At 40.0% G+C, this 20,724-nt stretch overlaps 1 protein-coding gene across 4 annotated transcripts in view; it reads left to right on the top strand.

Annotated features, from left to right (window-relative positions):
• Positions 1 to 20,724, top strand: part of EPG5 (ectopic P-granules 5 autophagy tethering factor) — a 101,467-nt gene that overhangs the window by 68,855 nt on the left and 11,888 nt on the right. For 2 of the 4 annotated variants that reach the window (XM_072732280.1, XM_072732282.1), the window contains exons 30-39: positions 2,341 to 2,535; positions 3,925 to 4,138; positions 6,084 to 6,232; positions 6,799 to 7,000; positions 7,563 to 7,635; positions 9,166 to 9,266; positions 13,776 to 13,951; positions 16,126 to 16,311; positions 16,990 to 17,199; positions 17,980 to 18,124. In XM_072732280.1, coding sequence (XP_072588381.1) covers positions 2,341 to 2,535; positions 3,925 to 4,138; positions 6,084 to 6,232; positions 6,799 to 7,000; positions 7,563 to 7,635; positions 9,166 to 9,266; positions 13,776 to 13,951; positions 16,126 to 16,311; positions 16,990 to 17,199; positions 17,980 to 18,124 — 1,651 coding nt within the window. Of the gene's footprint in view, positions 1 to 2,340; positions 2,536 to 3,924; positions 4,139 to 6,083; positions 6,233 to 6,798; positions 7,001 to 7,562; positions 7,636 to 9,162; positions 9,267 to 13,775; positions 13,952 to 16,125; positions 16,312 to 16,989; positions 17,200 to 17,979; positions 18,125 to 20,724 lie in introns of all 4 variants that reach the window. The other 2 variants (XM_025997047.2, XM_072732281.1) reach the window with 1 other exon arrangement.

Genomic DNA, 20,724 nt, shown 5'->3' with positions numbered 1-20,724 from the left:
TAGTCTCTAAAAGATGAAATGACTTGCCTAAAGAATACAGCCGGTCAGTGCTGGAGCTGAGCCTGGATCCCACGTCTCCTGCCTTGACAGTCAGGGCTCTCCCCGCCTTCCCACAGCCGCCTCCCAGTTGCTGTTCTGGATCCCTGTTTACTTACTTACTTATTTATTTGACTTACTGTTCGATGTTTGGAGATTTAACAAGGCAAGACCAGTATATCCATGCATGTTTATGAAACATGTCATTAAAGGAAGGAAAGCCACTTGATGGAAAATGTGTAAATGCTAACCATGTGCTCTCAACCAGTTTCAGTGTGGTGATTTCTTCTTACTGGATACTTAAAAGGAGATGATACAGAGCAGTTAGTAAGATAGATTTTTTAAATAGTTTTTTCCCTGACTTTTTTTTTTTTTAAGATTTTATTTATTTATTCATGAGAGAGAGAGATAGAGAGAAAGGCAGAGACACAGGCAGAGGGAGAAGAAGCAGGCTCCATGCAGGGAGCACGACGTGGGACTTGATCCGGGGACTCCAGGATCAGGCCCTGGGCTGAAGGCCGCGCTAAACCACTGAGCCATCCGGGCTGCCCTTTTTTCCTGATTTTAAAATTGATGCGTGCTTATCATAAGCAATGCAGACAACATAAAAAGTAGAAAGCAGAAAATTCTTTGTAATTCTAACTTCCTGAAGATACTGGGATTTCATAGCTAATATTTTATTATCATTTTTCATAGCTAATATTTAATAGCTAATATTTTATCATTTTTCTTGTGTATGTATGTATATCAGTGCATATGTGTACATATGTAGAAATGATATATCATTCTTACATATAAATAGATAGAGATAGGCATATATGCCCCAAAATGGGCAAGTGCTATTTTGTAGCCTGCTGATTTTCATTCATACACAACTTTAGACATTATTTTGTGTTAATAAATACAGACTTATCTCATGGTATTTAATACATAGTGTTGCCTGGTACAGATACATTGTGATGTATTGAGCCAGTGCCCTACCTGGCTGTTCAGGTAGTTTGCTTGTTTTGCTACAGTAAGCCTGAGATAAATATTCTTACATATCTCTGTGAATTGATTGGACTGTTTTTTCAAGGATAATTTCCTAGAAGTATGGTTGTTATGTCAGATGGACTAGCATTTGATGTATATTGTCACTGTGCCCTCCTGGGCAGTTTTTACCTGTCTCCACTATCATAGCAGGGTTTGAATTTATTGTTTTCCATACCATAACCAGTGTGAAGAAGGATTATTCCTTTTAAGTCTTGCTAATATAATAGGGAAAGTGTACTTTATTATTATTTTAAGTTGTATTTCTTTATTTTTTTTAAGTTGTATTTCTTTAAGCACTTGTTCATTTGCATGACTTTTCATATGTTTATTGGCCATTTAATTATTTTTTTTAAGCTTTTATTTTATTTATTGAGAGAGCGCATGAGAGAAAGAGAGAGCAAGTGAGCACAAGCAGTGGGCTGGAAAAGGAGGAGCAGATTCCCTGCTGAGCAGGGAGCCCAATGTGGGGCTCAATCCCAGGACCCTGAGATCATGACCTGAGATTAAGGCAAATGCTTAATGGACTTAGCCACCCAGGCACCCTAATTATTTTTGTGACTTGCTGGTTATTGTCCTTTGCACGTTTTCTGTTACAGAATTTGTTTTTTTATTGCTTTGGAAGAGCTCCTCAGACTATCCAGAATGTCTTCTAAATTGATTTTTCTACTTTGTCATTTTCCTTTAATTTTATCATACTTTTTGCCTTAGAGAAGTTAAAATTTTTATATATTCAAATTTCTCAGTCTTGCTTTTTATTATTTCTGCCTGTGATCCAGCTTATCAAAGCCTTCCTGGTGCTGAAATTATTTAAATACTTATATCCATTACTTTCAGCATTAGGACCAATTTAAAACAAGGTGTAATTATCTTGACTATATATTAATTATTAAAGTTAAGTTTTTCAAAGTATTAAAAGCACATCTCAATAAAATCTATAACCTAGAGGTTTTGTTTTCTTGACAAAAATGCAGTCACTTTGGATACTTAGTAATCATAGGAGGTACTTTGCAATTTTCTGGATTCAAATTTTCCTAATATTTTAATGTTTTAGAAACTCTCTATGGCTTGTCCAACTCAAATTCATGGATAAATTCAGAGTTTTTAATATCACCTGCATTGGAAGTGTTAGATTTATCTGTATTGATTTTAGATGTTTTTGACTGTTTTATGTTTTCATTTAGAAAAAGTCCTGCTAATGGCCTTAAAACTTGGTTGCTTACATAAAAGTGGTTGGGGGCAGAATTTGGTGACATTTTCTCTAATTCTTCCAAGGTGTTTATCAGCGGCACTAAGTCAGAGTGCAGAAAAGTGCTGGAGACCATTCTGAAGAATAGAAGGCTCTGCTCTCTGCTGTCTCCTTTCTTCACTCCCAATGCTGCACCTGCAGAATTCATTCAACTCTATGAGAAAGTGGTGAAGTTTCTAAGTGAGGACAACAGTGATATGATTTTCATGCTGCTGACCAAGGTGAAATGTGATTCGGTGCCGATGCCACCACAGAAGTGTAGAATCTAATGTGATTTCCCACTCCGTAGAAATGAAAGGGCCCCTGAAGCTCTGTTTTCTGGCAGACACTTTTCACATTTTGTATCCTCTTCAAGCAGCCTGATCCAGCAGCTTTTTCTTCTGATGGCATTGGTTGTGTTGTGTAGTAGAGTCTTATTCCACATAGTAGAACAAGGACTTCCCTCCCAAGCCCTCCTTAGAAACTGTACAGCTTTGAAATATTCATAATAATAATTGAATGTGTCATTCTTTTGAATATATCCTGAATTTATGCCAAAAATGTGTTTGATAAATGAGATATCATATATCAAAGTCTCATATTTGGAATAAGCCAGATATAAGCAAATTGCCTTTGCCCTCATCCTGAGTAGAATATTAACTAGGGCCCAGGCAATGAATTTACTTAACCACTTGAGAATTGCAGAGCCTTAGTGATTTTGTCTTCACTTGTATTTCTTTGACATGTATAAATCATAAAACCTAGGCGTTTTCTAGGGCCTAGAGACTACTCTCAGTCTGTCATGAGGCAGGACATAGAGTTGGAAATCCTGGAAGCGGATCAGTAACACCCAGAATTTTTATTAGCTGAGATAGGTTACTGCCACAGATTCAGAAATGTGGCTGTATCAGATGGAGACAGTTCCGTAAAGTGGTTGCTTTGCTTTGCTTTGCTTTGCTTTGCTTTTTTCTTTTTTCTTTTCTTTCTTTTCTTTTTTCTTTTCTTTTTTATTTTTTCTTTTTTCTCTTTTCTTTTCTTTTCTTTTCTTTTCTTTTCTTTTCTTTTCTTTTCTTTCTTTTCTTTTCTTTTCTTTCTTTTCAAGATTTTGTTTATTCATTCATGAGTGACACACAGAAAGAGGCAGAGACATAGGCAGAAGGAGAAGCAGACTCCCTGTGCGGAGCCTGATTCAAGACTTGATCCCAGGGCCCCGGGATCACAACCTGAGCCAAAGGCAAACGCTCAACCACTGAGCCACCCAGGTGCCCCAAAGTGGCTGCTTATTTCTGGCACCAAGACCGGTGGGGAAGAACTACAAAGTTCTGAGTCTTGCCTTGTAGGGAAAGCTTAACCAAAAATGCTTTACAAAAAGCATGCGGAGCTGAGAGAAAAAAACCCTGCCTCTGTAATCCCAGAAGGTGAAGTAGAGCTGGAGGCTTATTGACACCTATAAACTGTTGATCTGTGTCGATTCTTTTAAGTATGTAGATACACATTTTAGTTTCAGTCTTTATACACAGCTAAATGTTAGATGATGTTTGACTTTTAAACTAAATTTGCACATAGTTTTCTCTACTTCAGCTAATTTTCCAGTGTCAATAAAACTGCTTCTTGTTTCTTTTTCTTTTTAGTTCGATCTTAAGCAATGGTTAAACACCACTAAACCTCCTCTGTCTGATCGTACCAGGCTTCTGGAGTCCATTCATTTGGCACTTACTGCCTGGGGCCTCGAACCAGATGAAGATATTTTGATGCCATTTAATCTTTTCTGTAAGCACTGGACTTACCTTCTTCTCTACCAGTTCCCTGACCAGTACAGTGACATTCTCAGGCTGCTGATGCAAAGTAAGTATCTTTTAATTGTGACTGATTAGATTGCAGTGAATATTTAATGTGACATTTACCATTCTACAGATGTCATCCAAAAGTGTAAAAATAAGACAGGTATGCAGGAGTTGAGAATCACTAAGTTGTACCTCGAGTGCTTGACAAACCATGTCCAAAAGGTTACTGTCTGTAGAAAAGGTCAGTTATCATCCTAAATGTTCACATGGGCTCTGATTCAGCAAAAGACAACACCTAGTATGTGGGTGTTGAAGTCCAGTCGCACATCCACCTCTTCCCCTTGTCTTTGCAGCTGTCCTGAGCTGGGCTGGGGTAGAAGTGGGCCTGCTTACTCTGCTGACTACAGATTTGGTAGGAGAAGGAAATTGCTCCTTTGCAATATGTTTACTGTGCTGACTGGTTTCTCTGTAGATCCAAATGGGGAATGCATTTGGTTTTTTTCTCCCCCTTAATTTCTTGACTCATGTCTTTTTTCTGCAAGTAAGTTTTATCTGTATGTAATGGTAGCCTATATTTATAGTCACCAAGGGAAGGAGCAGCATTAAATTTTCTACGTTCCCACCATTTGTCTCCCCCCATACCCTGCAATTTTCCACTGGAGAATTGGAGATTAGAAGAAGAGTAAAAGATGCATACTGGCATAACTAATTTTTGCTCTAAATTTTCAGAACTCAAGTATATACTGTGGCTTTTTTGCCTGAGGGCTTTTTAAGAGATTGTGAACAGTGTGTATAGGCAACCATTGACTTGTGTTTAACAGGAAGTTTCTTCTTTTTTTTTTTTTTAAAGATTTTATTTATTTATTCATGAGAGACAGAGAGAGAGAGAGAGAGGCAGAGACACAGGCAGAGGGAGAAGCAGGTTCCATGCAGGAAACTTGATGCGGGACTCGATCCAGGGACTCCAGGATCACACTCTAGGCTGAAGGCAGGCGCTAAACCGCTGAGCCACCCAGGGATCCCCTAACAGGACGTTTCTACTTACCAGGAAAAGTAATTCAGTTAGAGGCTTAAGAATAACAATACCATCGCTGTCCGATTCCTGACCTCCAGCTCCGTGGTTTCCCTTTCCTCCTTGGCTGCCATTTTGGTACTCTGGAGCTTGACCTTTTCTTGTCTATTCTTCATGGACGAGCCTTTTGGTTTCCCTGGTTTCACTGCTGTATTCTAGGTGTGCATGATTCCCACACCTCTAACTTGATTCCAGGGCTGTGTCCTCTAAGAGCCAGACCATGGTAGCTATTCGATACAGACCCTTCACTATTCCCTAGACAACTCCCACTCAGCAGATTGCAGCTGCCTCATCTCTCCCCTCAGATGGACTCCTACAAGCCTCCACAGTTACCCTGTATGATCCTTATGCCACCTCTGGGTGGAAAGGGCCTGTAGAGGTTTTAGTCCTAGCCTCTGGTATGAGATTTACCAGTAGCAGGGTGCTGGTTGTAGTGTCTACTTTGCAAGCTATCTCTGTGTTGCCCATTGTACGAGTGGAGCTTCAGAGGTAAGTATGAGAAGAAAACCTAGACTCTACAACTGCATTCTGCAGCACAGTCTCCCTTGTCCTGTTACTGCTATTTCTCTTAGGGCTTCAGCCAGGAATATGGTATCTTGACCATCCTCCAGTCAGGGGCTGCTGGTGGGATTCCTTCCCTCCGCCATCTCCCCTTCATCTCCCCACCCCCACCCCCCCCATTCCAGCCCAGATGGCTCTGGCTCTGGCTCTGGCTGTGCTTGCTTTCAGCAGGGTGACTAGGAACCAGGAAGGTCAAGTGCCCAGGTGGACGGTTCTCTTTCCTGTGGTCCCTTCACCATAGGTCTTTATGAATTTGTTTTGGATTTTTATGTAATTTTTGTTCCTTTGTGAAGTACACATGTTGTTTGATTCAAGTTGAGAAAGTGAGTTTGTGACAGATGCTAACGTGCTATCCTCCGTTCCTGCCCCCAAGGCTCTGCTGAGCAGCTGCTGAGCCCTGAGTGTTGGAAAGCCACTCTGCGAGCCCTGGGCTGCTGTGCTCCCGACTGCCAGCAGGGGGCAGCTTCTGCAGAGAGTGCAGTGCTTCAAAGCTCTCCAGCCGTTCTCTTGTCTGACAAACAGGTGTGTAGTGTAGCTTTTGGTATCTGAAGTTTATGTCTCTGCCTTCCTTTTCTGTTTCCTTTGATATATGTTTTCTAAACAGTTGGAACCCATTCAAAATTTATATCTAAAAAGCTACACTTTGGTGTATTAAGAGCCCTGTGTTTTTGTTAGTCACTCACTTTCTCCCGTACCCCTTTTGCCTTTCTCCCACCGCTCAGAGTCTGTCTTGCTCATCTGTTCAAAAGCAGCCAGACCTACCCGCTGTGGTTACCTTCCCTCCCACCTTAACCTGCCCTATTCTTAACCTTACACCCCTGGCTCCTTTGGTCAGGTTTTCATGCAGCATCCCACAGAGCTCTCAGGTTCTTCGAAGTTCTGTGATATATCATCATAAGAATATGTTGGAAAGAATGATTCCTCTGCTTTAGAAAAAGAGTTCGAAAATCTGCTGATTTACTTTTCATATACCTACATCTTTGCAGTTCTGTTACAAAGTCTGAGCACCCCCATGGCAGTCTACCGCAGTGCTCTGCTGAAAGTACACTCACTCAGTAAGGATTCTCTGACTCATCATTATCTTCTAGGTCATGGAGACTATACAGTGGCTTTCAAACTTTTTTTATAAGCTTCGGTTATCCACATTGGATTTTAAAAGCTTTGGTTTGTTCTCAAAATGGAGTCCTTACATGGCTGATATGAAGACACTTTTGGGCTATCTTGTAAAACGGCTGCTTGACTCAGAAATGGCCTGCTTGGCTCAAGATCCATCTGCCAGCAGCAAAACAGGTAATATGCCTTTAGTGTAACAGGGAGCGAGGGGCTCTGACCTTCCATTAGAAGAGACTTAGAGAGGCACATTAAGAGATCTAATCTTAGCAATAAAACTATATATCTCAGTGTCAAGAAGAAGAAATAAGAGATATATATAAGTGTGAACCCATCTATGTGTCATACCCTTGTTCACTTGAAGAACTGTGTGCTTTCCTCAGCTTGTCTCTGCCCTTCCTTCATAGGGCAGGGTACAAGGAGATAGGTTTCAGCCTCCAGCTCTTTCTTCCTATTGTTTATCTCATTTAGGAAAGGGTTCTGAATATCTAAACATTTATCTTTAAAAAAATGTATGGTGTAAAATTATCCACGACACTGTGTTGTAATAAAAATTCTTCAAGAAATTCTATTGCAGAAAAGGAAAACACAAGCATTTTTAGTCACACTAAATTTGTTGTTTGTCAACCTAGCTTTGTGAGTATACAGATAATAAGAAGTTGAGTTTTTTTTTCCATGTAATTAGTGATATTGACAGAGGATGAGCTTGTTTCTTGTCTCTAAAAATTTTGCTTTGTTTTAGTGCTGAGATGCCTACATTCAATAATCATCCAGCTCTTTAAGCCATGGATCTTGGTTTTAGAGGGCAATGAAAGGTAAATAATTTTTCAGATATTCATATTCCTGCGACATTTATAGAGTTAAGATCTGATGGTATTTTGGTATAAGGGACGCATTCATGGATTTAATTTTTTATGTTGGACCATATTAAATTTAGAAAATGCTTTCTCATGAAAGAAACTTGACATTTCCTGTTTGTGGAATTGTTAGTCTGGTTGATCAGACCTATTAATATTTAATATTAATATAATATTAATAATTAATGTCAACATCATAATTAATATATATTAATAATTATATTATATATAAATATATAATAACTATAATATATTAATATATTAATATTAATATTAATATTAATATAACTTTGAAGCAAAACTGGACACTCATTTCCAGTTTTCCACAATGAATACATTGAATAAATTTTGGTACTTAATTTCAGAAAAGTGGATGTTGCTCTCCTGAATTAGTTTGATAATGTAGTGTAAAATATGAGACTAATTTGATTTTATCCACTTCTTCAACTATTTATTTTTTGGAACTAAGATGGTTTTTGAATTACTGGGTGGAAACGAACCCTTTCACATGAGTTCTGGGAATAATGAAAGCATGATGTTATGAGCATTTAAAACAGCTATAAAACTGTTCACAGGCAGGGGGGTTGCCTTCTGAGTCTTTTTCCCCCTAAAAGAATACAAACAAAGCTAGGTAAACTTATCAGGAGTTTGTTAAAATTATACCAGTGCTAGATATTACAGTATTTAAGGTGTTTTCACAATATTAATCTGTTCCCAAGACTCAGAAAACATAAATGGCTTGTTCCATTCCACCACCAGTGAGGGCCAGAACTGGGAACAGAGCTTAGGGCTTCTGACTTCCCTCTCAAGACTCTGTATTAACTCATGCTGCTCCAAGAGCTCGTCAAGGAAAGTAGAAAAGGTTTTGGATCTTTGCTTTTGCTAAAGGACAATCCTTCATCTGCAAGCTTCAGGATTCTGCATTGACTCTGAGACTGCTGGCAATAAACCAGACTGTACTGTTGATTTCCAGGGAGAATTAATGGGATTTATTTTTATATTGAACTTTCTGGACCCAACTCAGAAACTAAAATGATCATATAAAGAGTTTTATTCTATGGTTATTTCCTGTCCATTTTTGGCCATCTTTCTGTTACATGGATTTTTTTTTTCTTTTTTCCATGTTTTAGGTAGACGAAACTATTGAAGTCACTTAGTGGCATGTATCTAAGGCATTTGAAATGTAACCAAGATACATAAGGGTGTAAATTGGATATAAAAAGGTGTTAATCTTTGTAAATAACACATTTCTGAAACTTAATTGCATTGGAATAAAGATGTAGAAGGAAAGTAAATAAAATTGTGTGGTTGATATCATGAACTACAGTTCACCTCCAGGAATTTACAGCTGTGAAAGTGGTCTGAGTGTGTCCTGGGGCTACACCGTACAGTGTTCTGTAGGGTTTAGGCAGTCCCTAGACTCTGGGACCTAGAGTGATTTAATCCTGGTGCTTTCCTTTCTAAGTGTGCTTCTTTTGTTTAAAGCAGTCAACGGCATTACCCCTGGCTGGAGAGTGATGCTATGGTGGCCTTAAGCATTGTGCAGCTGTTCACCAACTGTATTGACTCCTTGCACGAGAGTTTTAAAGGTAGGAAGATGTTATGTCATGTCTCTGGTTAGGTACCACTTTTTCCCTCAATCATTTGTTTATTCTTTTGCCTCTGCTTTTCCTACTTTAATTTTATTTTAGTTGGGAGGTAGTCATCTTTGACCAAAGGTCACTGGCACTGCTGGTTAGTATGAAGTTTGTTAACCTCTTACTGTTTGTAAGGTAGCTCTGAGCTGCATTAGCCATGGAAAATATGCAGCCATTCTCTTCAAAATTCTCTTTCCCTCATGTTGAAGCTCATTCTCTCTACCGTGACTCTAACTTCTTTTTCATATTTTCTTTCTGTGCTTCATTTTGGGTGAATTATTGAGGACCTTCTTCCAGTTTACTCAGTCTTTCCAGCCGTGTCTATTCGGCTTTAAAAAAAAAAAAACCTATGAATTTTTAATTTCAATTTCTAGAAGTCATGTTTGTTTGTTGCTCATACCTTCCTCTTGAGAGCATTTTCCTTTGTTTAAAATTCTAATTTTTATTTCTTTGAAATGTTTGTTTATTTTTTTTAAATTTTTTTTTATTTATGATAGTCACACAGAGAGCGAGAGAGAGGCAGAGACACAGGCAAAGGGAGAAGCAGGCTCCATGCACCAGGAGCCTGACGTGGGATTCGATCCCGGGTCTCCAGGATCGCGCCCTGGGCCAAAGGCAGGCGCCAAACCGCTGCGCCACCCAGGGATCCCTTTGAAATGTTTAAATATAATTTCCTTTATGATCTGTATGCAGTAATAATGACCTGGAGTTATTATTGGGGATGGCTTGCTTATGCTACAGTTAGATGTTCCTTCAGATTCTTATACTCAGGAGCTTGTTTCCTTGTGTGTTTTTAAATTTTGTATTGTGAGCCCGTATTTAGAGAGATTTTCTCTGTGGGAATTCTACAAAGAGCAGAATGAGGGTTTGTCCTCCAGAGTAGATCTGCATTTTTGCTAACCAAGGTCGTGTAATCCTTGGCTTGCTCACACTTGTGCTGTAAGCAGGCCGACCCCAGACTCCCTTGCAGGCGGGCCTCAGTGAGCACAATCAACTTGTTCCCCTCCTCGACTCCGAGTCAAAGTGAAGGCAGAGAAAGTCCCTTTCTTTCTCTGAACTGCTCTCTCAGTGAGGGCACAGTCCTTAAGAGACTCCTCATGCTGTTAAAACCCTGCAGAAGCAGACAGTCCACAGGCAGCCGAGGCTTCAATGTCTGTTCAGTACTGGGTTTCCTCGTCTCTCTTTGCTTCTGGTCCCTGCTTCCCTCCACTGAGCTACCTAGCTATGCATTTTTGGATATGTGTTATTTTATCTAGCGTATCTAAATGTTTTATATTGGGAATTTTATAAGGACATTAGTTTCATTCTCCTACCCCACCCACCCTAGTTTTTTACAGTCACCTCTTGTTTTTCCCATCTCCAGTTTCTGTTCCTGCTTAATGGCTGGATTAATTTTCCTGAAATAGTATCTATATCCTATCATATTCTTATTTCTAAACTTTTATTTTAGTTTTTTTAACAGAGAGCACAAGCAGGGGGAGCTGCAGGCAGAGGGAGAGGGAGAAGATAAGAGGGAGAGGAGTGAGAGTGGATGAGGAACACTTGACTCCCGTGTAGGTGTAACACCTATCTGTGAGAGGCGAGTGGGAAGGAAGAGCAGTGCCTCTGCCTGTGGTACAGCCAAGAAAGGGGGTGGCCATCTCAGCAGCAAGTGCCAGGCAAAGATTCCGCGTCAGTGGTTTCCACGTTGGGCAGAAGTGGCCAGCTCTGTGGTCAGTTGTTGGCTGCACTCAGACCCTGCAGTGGGTCCTAAAGGTGCCGTGGCCTGCTGGGCATGTTCTGTTTTGACTAGTGTGCCTCTGTGGCTACCATGTGTTTGTGAGGCACTTAGGCATCAATTTAACAACATGTCATTCAGCTCTTAAAAAAAAAAAAACAAAAAAAACAAAAAAAACCCCTGTGTTTGTGTGTGTATCGAACAGACTTAGGTTTACAACAAAATTGAGCAAAAAGGTACACAGAGTATTACTCCCCCACTCCTCCCACACAGATAACCTCCCCTGCTATCAACATCCTCCACAAGAGTGGTGTGCTTGTTACAGCTGATGAACCTACAGTGACACATTATTATCACCCAAAACTCATAGTTCACACGACCGTTCACTTTTGGTGTTGTACATTCTGTGGATTTGGACAAATGTGTAATGATACACGTCCACTGGTACAGTATCCTATGAGTAGTTTCATGGCCCTAGGGATCCTCTGTGTTCTGTCTCCCCACCTTTCTCTCCCCACTAATTGTTGGTGACCACTGATTTTTTTTTCTTGTCTTCGTGGTTTTAGTTTTCCTAGAATGCCAAATAGTTAGAATCATATATTATGTAGCTTTTCATATTGGCATCTTTAATATGCATTTAAGTTCCTTCAAGTCTTTTCATGGCTTGATAGCTATTCCTTTTAGCACTGAGCAATATTCCATTGTCTAGATGTACCTTATTCGTATTCATATTTTCTTAAGAGACAGAGAGAAAGTGTGCAGAGGTAAGGCAGGGCGGGGAGGCAGAAGGAGAGAAAGAATTTCAAGCAGGCTCCACACCCTGTATGGAGCCTGACTTAGGGCTCAATCTTACCATCCTGAGATCATAAACTGAGCCGAAATCAAGAGCTGGTCATCCAGCTGACTGAGCCACCCAGAGGCCCTGTCATCTGGTATTTTTGGTTGACTTTTTTGCAAAAATGCCTGATCTCTTTAAAAAAATTTTTTTGGCCAAACTGTAAGATGTAAACTCTAGGTACAGAAACATTATTCCTTTTATCCCTCATGAGACTTAGGCAGTGCCATAATCTCAGTGTCTCTTTGATAAGTATTTGTTTAATGAGTACATGAAATCCTAATAGTACTCGCTTTTTTTGGAAAGACAAACTTCTGGTTGCTTCTTATCATCAAAAATACTCAAGTATCTAATTATAGTCAAATAGGCACTACACATACACACACACGCTCACATACACTATGGTTTTTGTTTTTTTTTTTTAAAGCAAGCTCCATGCCCAGCATAGAGCCCAACATGGGGCTTGAGTTCACCACCCTAAGATCAAACATCTGAGCTGAGATTAAGAGTTGGACATTTAACCAACGAGCCACCCAGGCGTCCCTGTATGTTTAGTTTCTTAATATAGGGACAAGCACTCTCTTAAGCTCTTGCCTATGTATATAAATAAGAAAGTAGCTTGAGAACGGGCTGCTTCACAGCTAACATCAGGAATTGATAGCTGAGTTCAAGAAGAAACAGAACTATGCAAAGCAGGAAGAAGTTTTTTTTTTTTAAAAGATTTTATTTATTTATTCATAGAGACAGAGAGAGAGAGAGAGGCAGAGACACAGGCACAGGGAGAAGCAGGCATCATACAGAGAGCCTGACGTGGGACTCGATCCAGTCTCCAGGATCACGCCCCGGGCTGCAGGCGGCGCTAAACCGCTGCGCCACTGGGGCTGCCTAGGAAGAAGTATTTTATTGTAACCTTTTAGTGAGGTCTTCTGATCCAGCTCTCTCCTTTTATTCATGAGAAAGTGAAGACTCAGAAAGCAAAATGAATTCTCTGAGCTCACAGAACTTATGTGTATCTGGGCTGGAAGTAGAAACTCGGTCTTGTCCCAGGCAATTACTTTTTAGACATCTACCTACTAATCCATCTTTATTTAAACAAAACTATCTTTTATTCATATTTAAACATATGCTACCCTTAACTTGTCTTAGAAGGTTAAAAACATTTTGATATTTCATGCTGTAGAATAAAGTAAGGACTCTGAATCAAGGGCACAGGGATGTTGGAAACGATAAATTGTTTGGCACCATGAGTTGATGCTCATTGGTCATTTTTCAAAAGCCGCTACTAAGAAATACCATCAAGTTTCTGTTCTTGTTGGGGTGGCTCCCTCTTCTTTGACTACATTCATCCCTTTGCATAGAATCAGAACGTCTGAAAAGTTTTGTTTTAGACTCAATGCTCCTTCTGTTGCTATTTGTCTTGAGAGCAAGACAGTTGATACTTGTGATGGTAATACTGAGTGATCTGTGTCTCAGAGGAGTGCTGTTTTAGAATAACTTAGCTGAGTGTCAGTTAATCTAGTTTTACTACACCAAGGGCTGAGTTTTAGTCATGTGCAACATTTCCTTTGGAGTCTGAGGGCAACAGACTAAAGGGATGCCTAGAAGTGCTTGGGGTTGGGCAAGTTTATGTGAGTTAGAAAGCCATGCAGTTGGAAGCTTTAAAGAAAAACTAATCACCCCTGCTATCTCCCACATACCAGCTACTCATTCCAGTTTCACAAGTAAGTAATTACAGTCTTTGCTATTATTTTGTCATCAGGTTTTTTTTTTCCTGGAACATGAAAATCTTTGAAATTCAGGAATTATTGAGTCTTTATTTAGACTTTTAGTACAAGTTTTTTGTATGTGTGTGTTGGTTTTTAAAGATAACCCAAATGGTCTTCAGCTGTGTTTTCTGTTTGAATTTTAGATAAGCTGTTGCCAGGTGATGAAGGAGCCCTCAGGTTACACCTGATGCATTATTGTGAAGCATGTACAGCACCCAGAATGCCAGAGTTCATTCTGTACGCGTTCCATAATGCCTACCGGAAGCTCCCATGGAGGGACCTGTACCCTGACCAGATGCTCATGGAGGCCTTCTTCAAGGTGAGCCATCACCCTCCATGGCACAGCCTGGCTCCTAGGGAGCAGCCTGTTCACTGTGCTTCTTAGGCATGATTGCAGTGTGTGCCAGAGTGGACTGTGCCGGCCTTCTGTGTTGTCCAAATGGTGCTCATGTGAAGCAACATTTCATGGAAATCCTTTTACTGCGGTAGAAGGTTACTGGAAGACATTTGTAGGACCGTTATTAAACCCAGAGAAAGATTTTGTCTGTATATGGCTGTCACCCCCTAGGCTTTAGTAATATTGCTGTATGAGTACGTAACTGACGTCGTCAGGCTCAGTCTTGGTGACTCTGGGTCTGCGTATTTTTCTAGGACAGAAGCATCAGGCTCACATGCTGTTAAATGTTCTATTAAAGCAAATGTAATTGGTACTCAAGCCATTAGTTTCTCTAAGCAGTTACATAAGGGAATAATGTTGTGGGAGATAGAAATGCATCGTAACAACCAATGATGCATCATAATCACATAAAGACCGGAAATAACTTGGACAAAAGGCTAATACATATGCAAGTCTTAGCAGTAGAAGCACTAGTCACAGAAAACAGGCCCTGTAGCATCACTTACAGAGCAGCCTGACATGTCTGTGGTTCTTAAGTTTTCATTTTTAAAAACCCATTTTACTCTTGTCTCAGCTTTTTGTAGTTTCTCCAGTTTATTCAGAGTCACTAGTTCTTTTGTGTTTACTCTTAACTTGACATTCCACTGATGATGGAGATGCCGTGAGTGCTTTAGTTACTGCAGGCTGACGGTGGTTTCTGGCAGTCTGTGAAGTATACTGTGGCCCATTTGTGCTGTCTGTGGAGAGCACCCAGGGCTGCTTTGTTTCTATAGCTAAGCTCCGGGGAGAGCCGAGGACAGCTGTTTTGGAAATAGAAGCTTAGGAATGATTTTATAGCTAGGTTTAGTATATGAGATAGATCCTGAGTAGATATTTATCACCACTGTGAACATGAAGAGGATGTTTATTTAAACAACTGTGAGATAGCTTTAAGTAAGCAGGCGGCCTCAGCTGTGTGACAGATCAGATGGTAGCATGGCTGTAAGGGTTGCTGTAGACTTGGCGCCTCTGGGAATTTAATCAATCATAGGTGACCTTGATCTGGCCAGAAGCTGGAAGCCTTTCAGTTCTGTATGTCCTGCCTGAGTAAGAAGGGATGTGTTTTGAGGGATTTGGAGTGAGAATAGAAAACAGGTCATAAAGGAGGATGAGGAATCATTTTCTAAAAGAGAAAAGAATAAGCAGTTAACAAAATATAATGACGGTAGTCACGGAAGGGCATGAATCATCACCAGATTCCATTGACTGTGGTTTTATAAATGAATCTTAATCTTCATTTTAAACAGAAAAATTTATAGCTAGCCATGTTTTATTTTAAACAGACTGTTGAAATGGGTAATAAGAGATGACTCTGACATTGATCATATACTATAAAATACATTTACCCCCACCAATCCCTAATATATTTTAAATATGATTTAATTAAACATTATGCAGTCATTAAAAATCACAAAGCCTAATGATGTGGAGACACTTTTATAACATAATATTATACCGAAAAGGCAGTATAAAAATTACATACAATAATATAGTGGGTCTCAAAGTACGGTCCTAGGACGAACAGTGTCTGCACTACCTGGGAGCTTGTTAGAAATCCAAATTCCTGCTCTCACCCTAGTTGTAGGAAATATAAAATTCTGGGGATGGGGTTGCGTAATCTGTCATTTTAGTGAGTCCTCCAGGTGGTTCTCATGCATGATCAGCTTTAGGAACTACTGACTAGTAGATCTCAACCTTTGTTCTGTCCTAGTACATCTGAGGACTGTGATAGATTCCCCTGAGCATTGGTGACTAATTGGGACAGGGATTTGACCCTCTGGTCAGAGATAGGGAAGGTCATTCATTCCTCTCCTGTTAAGAATTAGTGGAATAAATAATGAACTCTAAACAAGCTGAAAAATGTACGCATTTACTAAGCATGGAAAAAATATATATTACAAATGTTAAGTCTAACTCTCCAGGGGGAGGGGTTTGCAGATGATTTTTATTATCTGGGAAAATTATTTTTTAAAATTCAATTTAGTATGTGTTGATTTATACACATTTTCAAGAACACAGACAGTTTAAAGGAAAACATTGATTTTATTTCCGTTTAGGTGGAACGAGGAAGCCCCAAGAGCTGCTTCTTATTTTTGGGGTCTGTCCTATGCGAAGTCAACTGGGTTAGTGTGCTCTCTGATGCCTGGAGCCCCAGTCCCCGCCCAGAGACACGGAACATGATTGTCTGCCTCCTTTTCATGATGATTTTATTGGCAAAGGAAGATCAGCTGGTAGACCAAGCAGTAAGTTTGGAGAGCCTGTGATGAAGGCTTGGCAAGACTTCCTAGGTCCTCACTCCCTATGAGGTTGTAGCTTTCCACTTGTTTCCCTAATGCCCCTGTCAGTATGAATATCTCCTTGATATATCAAATATGCCTTCAACTAGATGCCTGATTTTCTGGGATCATTCATAATCTAATTCGGGGTTATGAAGGGAAGCACACTGAATTAGAGTATACAGGTCAATTTTATTTTACATCTCCTGAATTGCTAGTTCTACCAACAAATCTGAGAGTTCCTCGAAATACTTACAAATTTTAGAGTTAATATTTTTTGCCAAGACCTTGGTTATTACTTTAACTAGTACTTCTTCCTTGAGTAGATTAAGATTTTATTTATTTATTCATGAGAGACACAGAGAGAGGCAGAGACATAGGCAGAGAGAGGAGCAGCAGGCTCCCTGCAGGGACCCCGATGTGGAACTTGATCCCAAGACTCCAGGATCACACCCCAAGCCAAAGGCAGACGGCTCAACCACTGAGCCACCCAAGCATCCCACCCTTGAATAGATACTTACTTGACATCTTAAGTGTTCTGTTCCTTATCCTAGGCCGTCTTAATGGTCATTCCACAGACTAGAGACACCTATTTCTGGGAAACTGATAACTCTGAAATGAAAGGAATATGTGTTTTATTTTTAGGATTCACCTCTCCTGAATCTCCTTGGACAAACAAGCTCACTCTCGTGGCATCTCGTGGATACTGTGTCTTACCAGAGTGTGCTCAGTTACTTCAGCAGCCATTACCAGCCAGCCACCATCCTGGCAAAGGAATCTTCTGCAGAATTAATCATGAAGCTCCTAAGAGTGTCCGCAGGCCTTTCCATTCCTACTGACAGTCAGAAACATCTTGTAAGTTGAGTGGGTGCTTTAAAAGGCAGAGTGTTCTTCAGAATTGTAGTAGTGGATGGTCTCAGACCCTGTGACAGCTCAGTTGAAAAAAGAGCATGTGTATCATTGTGTACTCATATTTTGGCCTCTCACATCTCTTAGTTTTAATTATTTCTTTTTAGTTGTAATTATTTAATTATTTGAGTTATAATTATTTCTCTTCTTTAATTAGTTCGCTTCTCTAGTAAATGAATTACCTTCACTTAACTAGTCGTACCACATGCTAACAGGAGATCAAAAGGATGGAGGGCGCTGGCTGTCAGTTTAGAAATTGGATGTCATTAGCAGCAGAGTGGCAGGGAAGTTAAGAGCCTGAGCTTGAAGTCTAACAAACTTTAGTCCCCAGCTCCCTGCCATTCTGATGTTGGTTTTCTCATCTGAATTGAAAATAATACTTTGCCTCAAAGTGTTGTCATGAGAATTGAATTAGGTAATGAACATAAACATTTTTGGAAAAGTTTCAGGCAAGTAATTAGTGTGTAGGTATTGTTGCTGTTGATGTACTCAAAAAGGAAAAGTGTCCTGGAATTTGGGAGAATGTGGGTTCTGGCATAAGTATTACCACAGATTTGCATATCGCTAGACACAGGACCCTTAGATACACATCTGTCTTCCTGTGGCCTCCTGCTCTGTTCTCCTTCCACCCTCCTGAAGCATTTAGAGCAGAGGCATGCTCCTGGGAATGCTCAGTTAATGCTGCTCATGTGGATTCACACCAATGCTCCTTTTATTGTTTGTCAGGATGCAGTTCCAAAATGCCGAGCCTTCACTCATCAGATGGTTCAGTTCCTCAGCTCACTGGAACAAAATGGAAAAATCACCTTAGCAGACCTAGAAAAGGAGATGTGTAAGCTCTTGGATGATATCATCGTCTTTAATCCACCTGGTGAGTGGTCACAGGCAGCCATGTCTTCATTCAATGGGTGAATCTCTGCCATTGAGGCTTGTGAGATCAGGGTGGTGGGCAGGACACTTTCAGTCGGGTCAGAGAAGTGCTCAGAGAGAGGTTTGGTTCCCAGGGACTCTGTCATCTCAGCACCAGGGAGGCACAAATGCTCAGAACTTGAGGGGTTGACACTGTCCGAGGCTGGTGGGAGATGGGCTGGACTGAAGGCCAAGCTAGGCAACTGGATTTAATGAGGAGGAGAAACTGGAGATGGACCATGAGCAGCATTCTGAGATGCTTTGGCTTTTCATTGGGAGGGCACTTCAGAATCCCCTATAGATATGTAAAAAAAAACTGTATATGGAGAACTCATGTTCTCAGCAGTTTGGTGGACTGGGTATCCTGACTGCTTCTGCTGAAAACAACTAAGAATGCTGGACAAAATGTTTTTAAGAAACCAACGGTGAAACTTATCATGAGGTGGTGGAAAATCTTAGAAGTCAGGAGCTAAGTGACCTGTAAAGGTAGATGTAGTGCTGAGGCTGGCTTCCCTGTTGAAGGCTTTTCTGGAACTGTCTTAGACTGGGAGGGGAGGGCATTAAAGCCCAGGGCCTGCTGGAGTTGAGGGCCTGAAAGGAGATCTTGTATGTATTGGGTGAGGATGCCAAGACATGGCATCCTCTGTGTAAGGATGAGCCAGAGATAAACCTGCTCCTGGAAGAGGAAAGCAAAGAGTGATCTATTTGACCTGGGTGTTGAGTCAGCTGTCTGTGTGATGGGGAAAGAGCTACCTCTTTTAAAAATTAGTAGGTATAAATTGATCCTCATGTGTGTTTGAGGCACAAATTCCTACTACCTAGACTGGTCCAGAGAAAAATACCTCAATCTGGGAACTGAGTTCAAGTTGTTCTGGGTTGGCAGCCCATTAGATGCCTGGTAGAACGTACCCACAGAGCTATTTTAGAGAAACCCATCTTCAGCTCTGACCTCAGAATTCCAAGGCCTATGAACCAATAGTAAAAAAAAATAGTAAAAAAAAAAAAAGGCAGCACAAGCAAGTCAGACTCACACATGAAGACAAGATATTGGAATAATTAGCGAGTATATAAAAGTTAGGAAGGAGGTTGAGTTAGAAGCATGGTAAGGTTTTAGTATTGTTGGAGAGGGTCAATAAATTGATTAAATTTACATTTTGATAAAATGGGAATGTTGAAATTACCAAGGAATTCATTAAAAGAATAGAAATAGAAATAAAATGTATAATTTTTCAAGTTAGTGGAAGGAGATAAAAAGGAATGGCTAAAATGCGTTCAGTCCAAAGAGGGCAAGAAAAGAAGCTTGGAGAAGATAAGTAAAAAAACCAAAATAAGATGGTAAAATTTAAATACACCAGTAAATGTAAATGTACCAATATTCAACTTAAAAGACAAAGTTTGTCAGACTGGATTAACAGTGAACAACATCCAGCTTTCAGCTGTTTCTGAAAAGTACATATAGAACATAAGATATAGAAAGCTTTCGATAAGGCAGTCATATTAGGCAATTATTAAAATAGAAAGCTGGCATAGCTAGATTAATATTGGACAGATAGGACTGTGAGGCAGGAAGCATTACGGAGCCAGATGTTATCTAAGGTGGTTTCCTGCCTTGAAGTTGCATGACAAAAAAATAAATAAATAAAAGCATTAGTAGAGTCTTTGAAAAAAAAAAAAAAAAGTCTTTGGAAATTGATAAAAGGTTTAATTCACCAGGAGGATAGAAGAATGATAAATGTATTTGTACTTAAAGATACAGTAGCAACTACAAACACCTAAAGTGAAAACTGACAAAATTAGGAAGAGAAATGTCAGATGCACTCACAGTAAGAGATTTTGCCACATATCTCACAGTAAAGGATGAAATTGAAGGAAAATCATTGAGGCTTTAGGAGGTCTGAAGGGCCCCGCCGAATGTAATGTGCACGTGGAAAAGGATGTGCCCTGTACATGCAGAACTCACATGGTGTGAGTCTACCACAGAACAGGTAAGGAACCTCACCCTTGTTCAGCCTAAAGCCAGTCTCAACCAATTCCAAAGGACTGGTTTGGAACAGACCACACAAACTCTTAACCACAGTGCAGTGAACTTAGGAATCAGTAACAAAATATAACTATACACTGGAGATTAAGAAGCAAACTTTTAAATAACTGATGACCAAAGAAACAGTCATAATAGAAATCTAGAAGATTTGGAACTGGATAAAAAACCAGAATGCTTCAAAACTTGTGGAGTACAGCTAAAGTGGGGCTTAATTTCTTGGCCTTAAATGCTTATATTAAAATTTTAAAAAGATGAAGGTTAATAAGAATCCAGCTTGAGAAGTTATAAAAGAATAGCAAAATACAACCAAAAACTCTAGCAGGAAAGAGATAATAATCTGGAGAACATAAGTATGAAGAGAGTGAGTGTGAAGAACAATGAAAGTGGCAGATTAATGTGTAGGTAAATCTACACGAAATGTGACCGTCTAAAACAATAATAATAGTAATGCCTCCTGGGGTTGTGGCACCAGCAGGGAGGTAGTAGGAGTTAGAATGTTACAGAGCCCCTGCACTGTCTGG

This window comes from Vulpes vulpes, chromosome 13 (genome assembly GCF_048418805.1).
Source record: "Vulpes vulpes isolate BD-2025 chromosome 13, VulVul3, whole genome shotgun sequence".
NCBI classification, from domain to species: Eukaryota; Metazoa; Chordata; class Mammalia; order Carnivora; family Canidae; genus Vulpes; species Vulpes vulpes.
The sequence above is the reverse complement of the archived record's forward strand: the minus strand, read 5'-3'. Positions and strand labels throughout refer to the sequence as shown.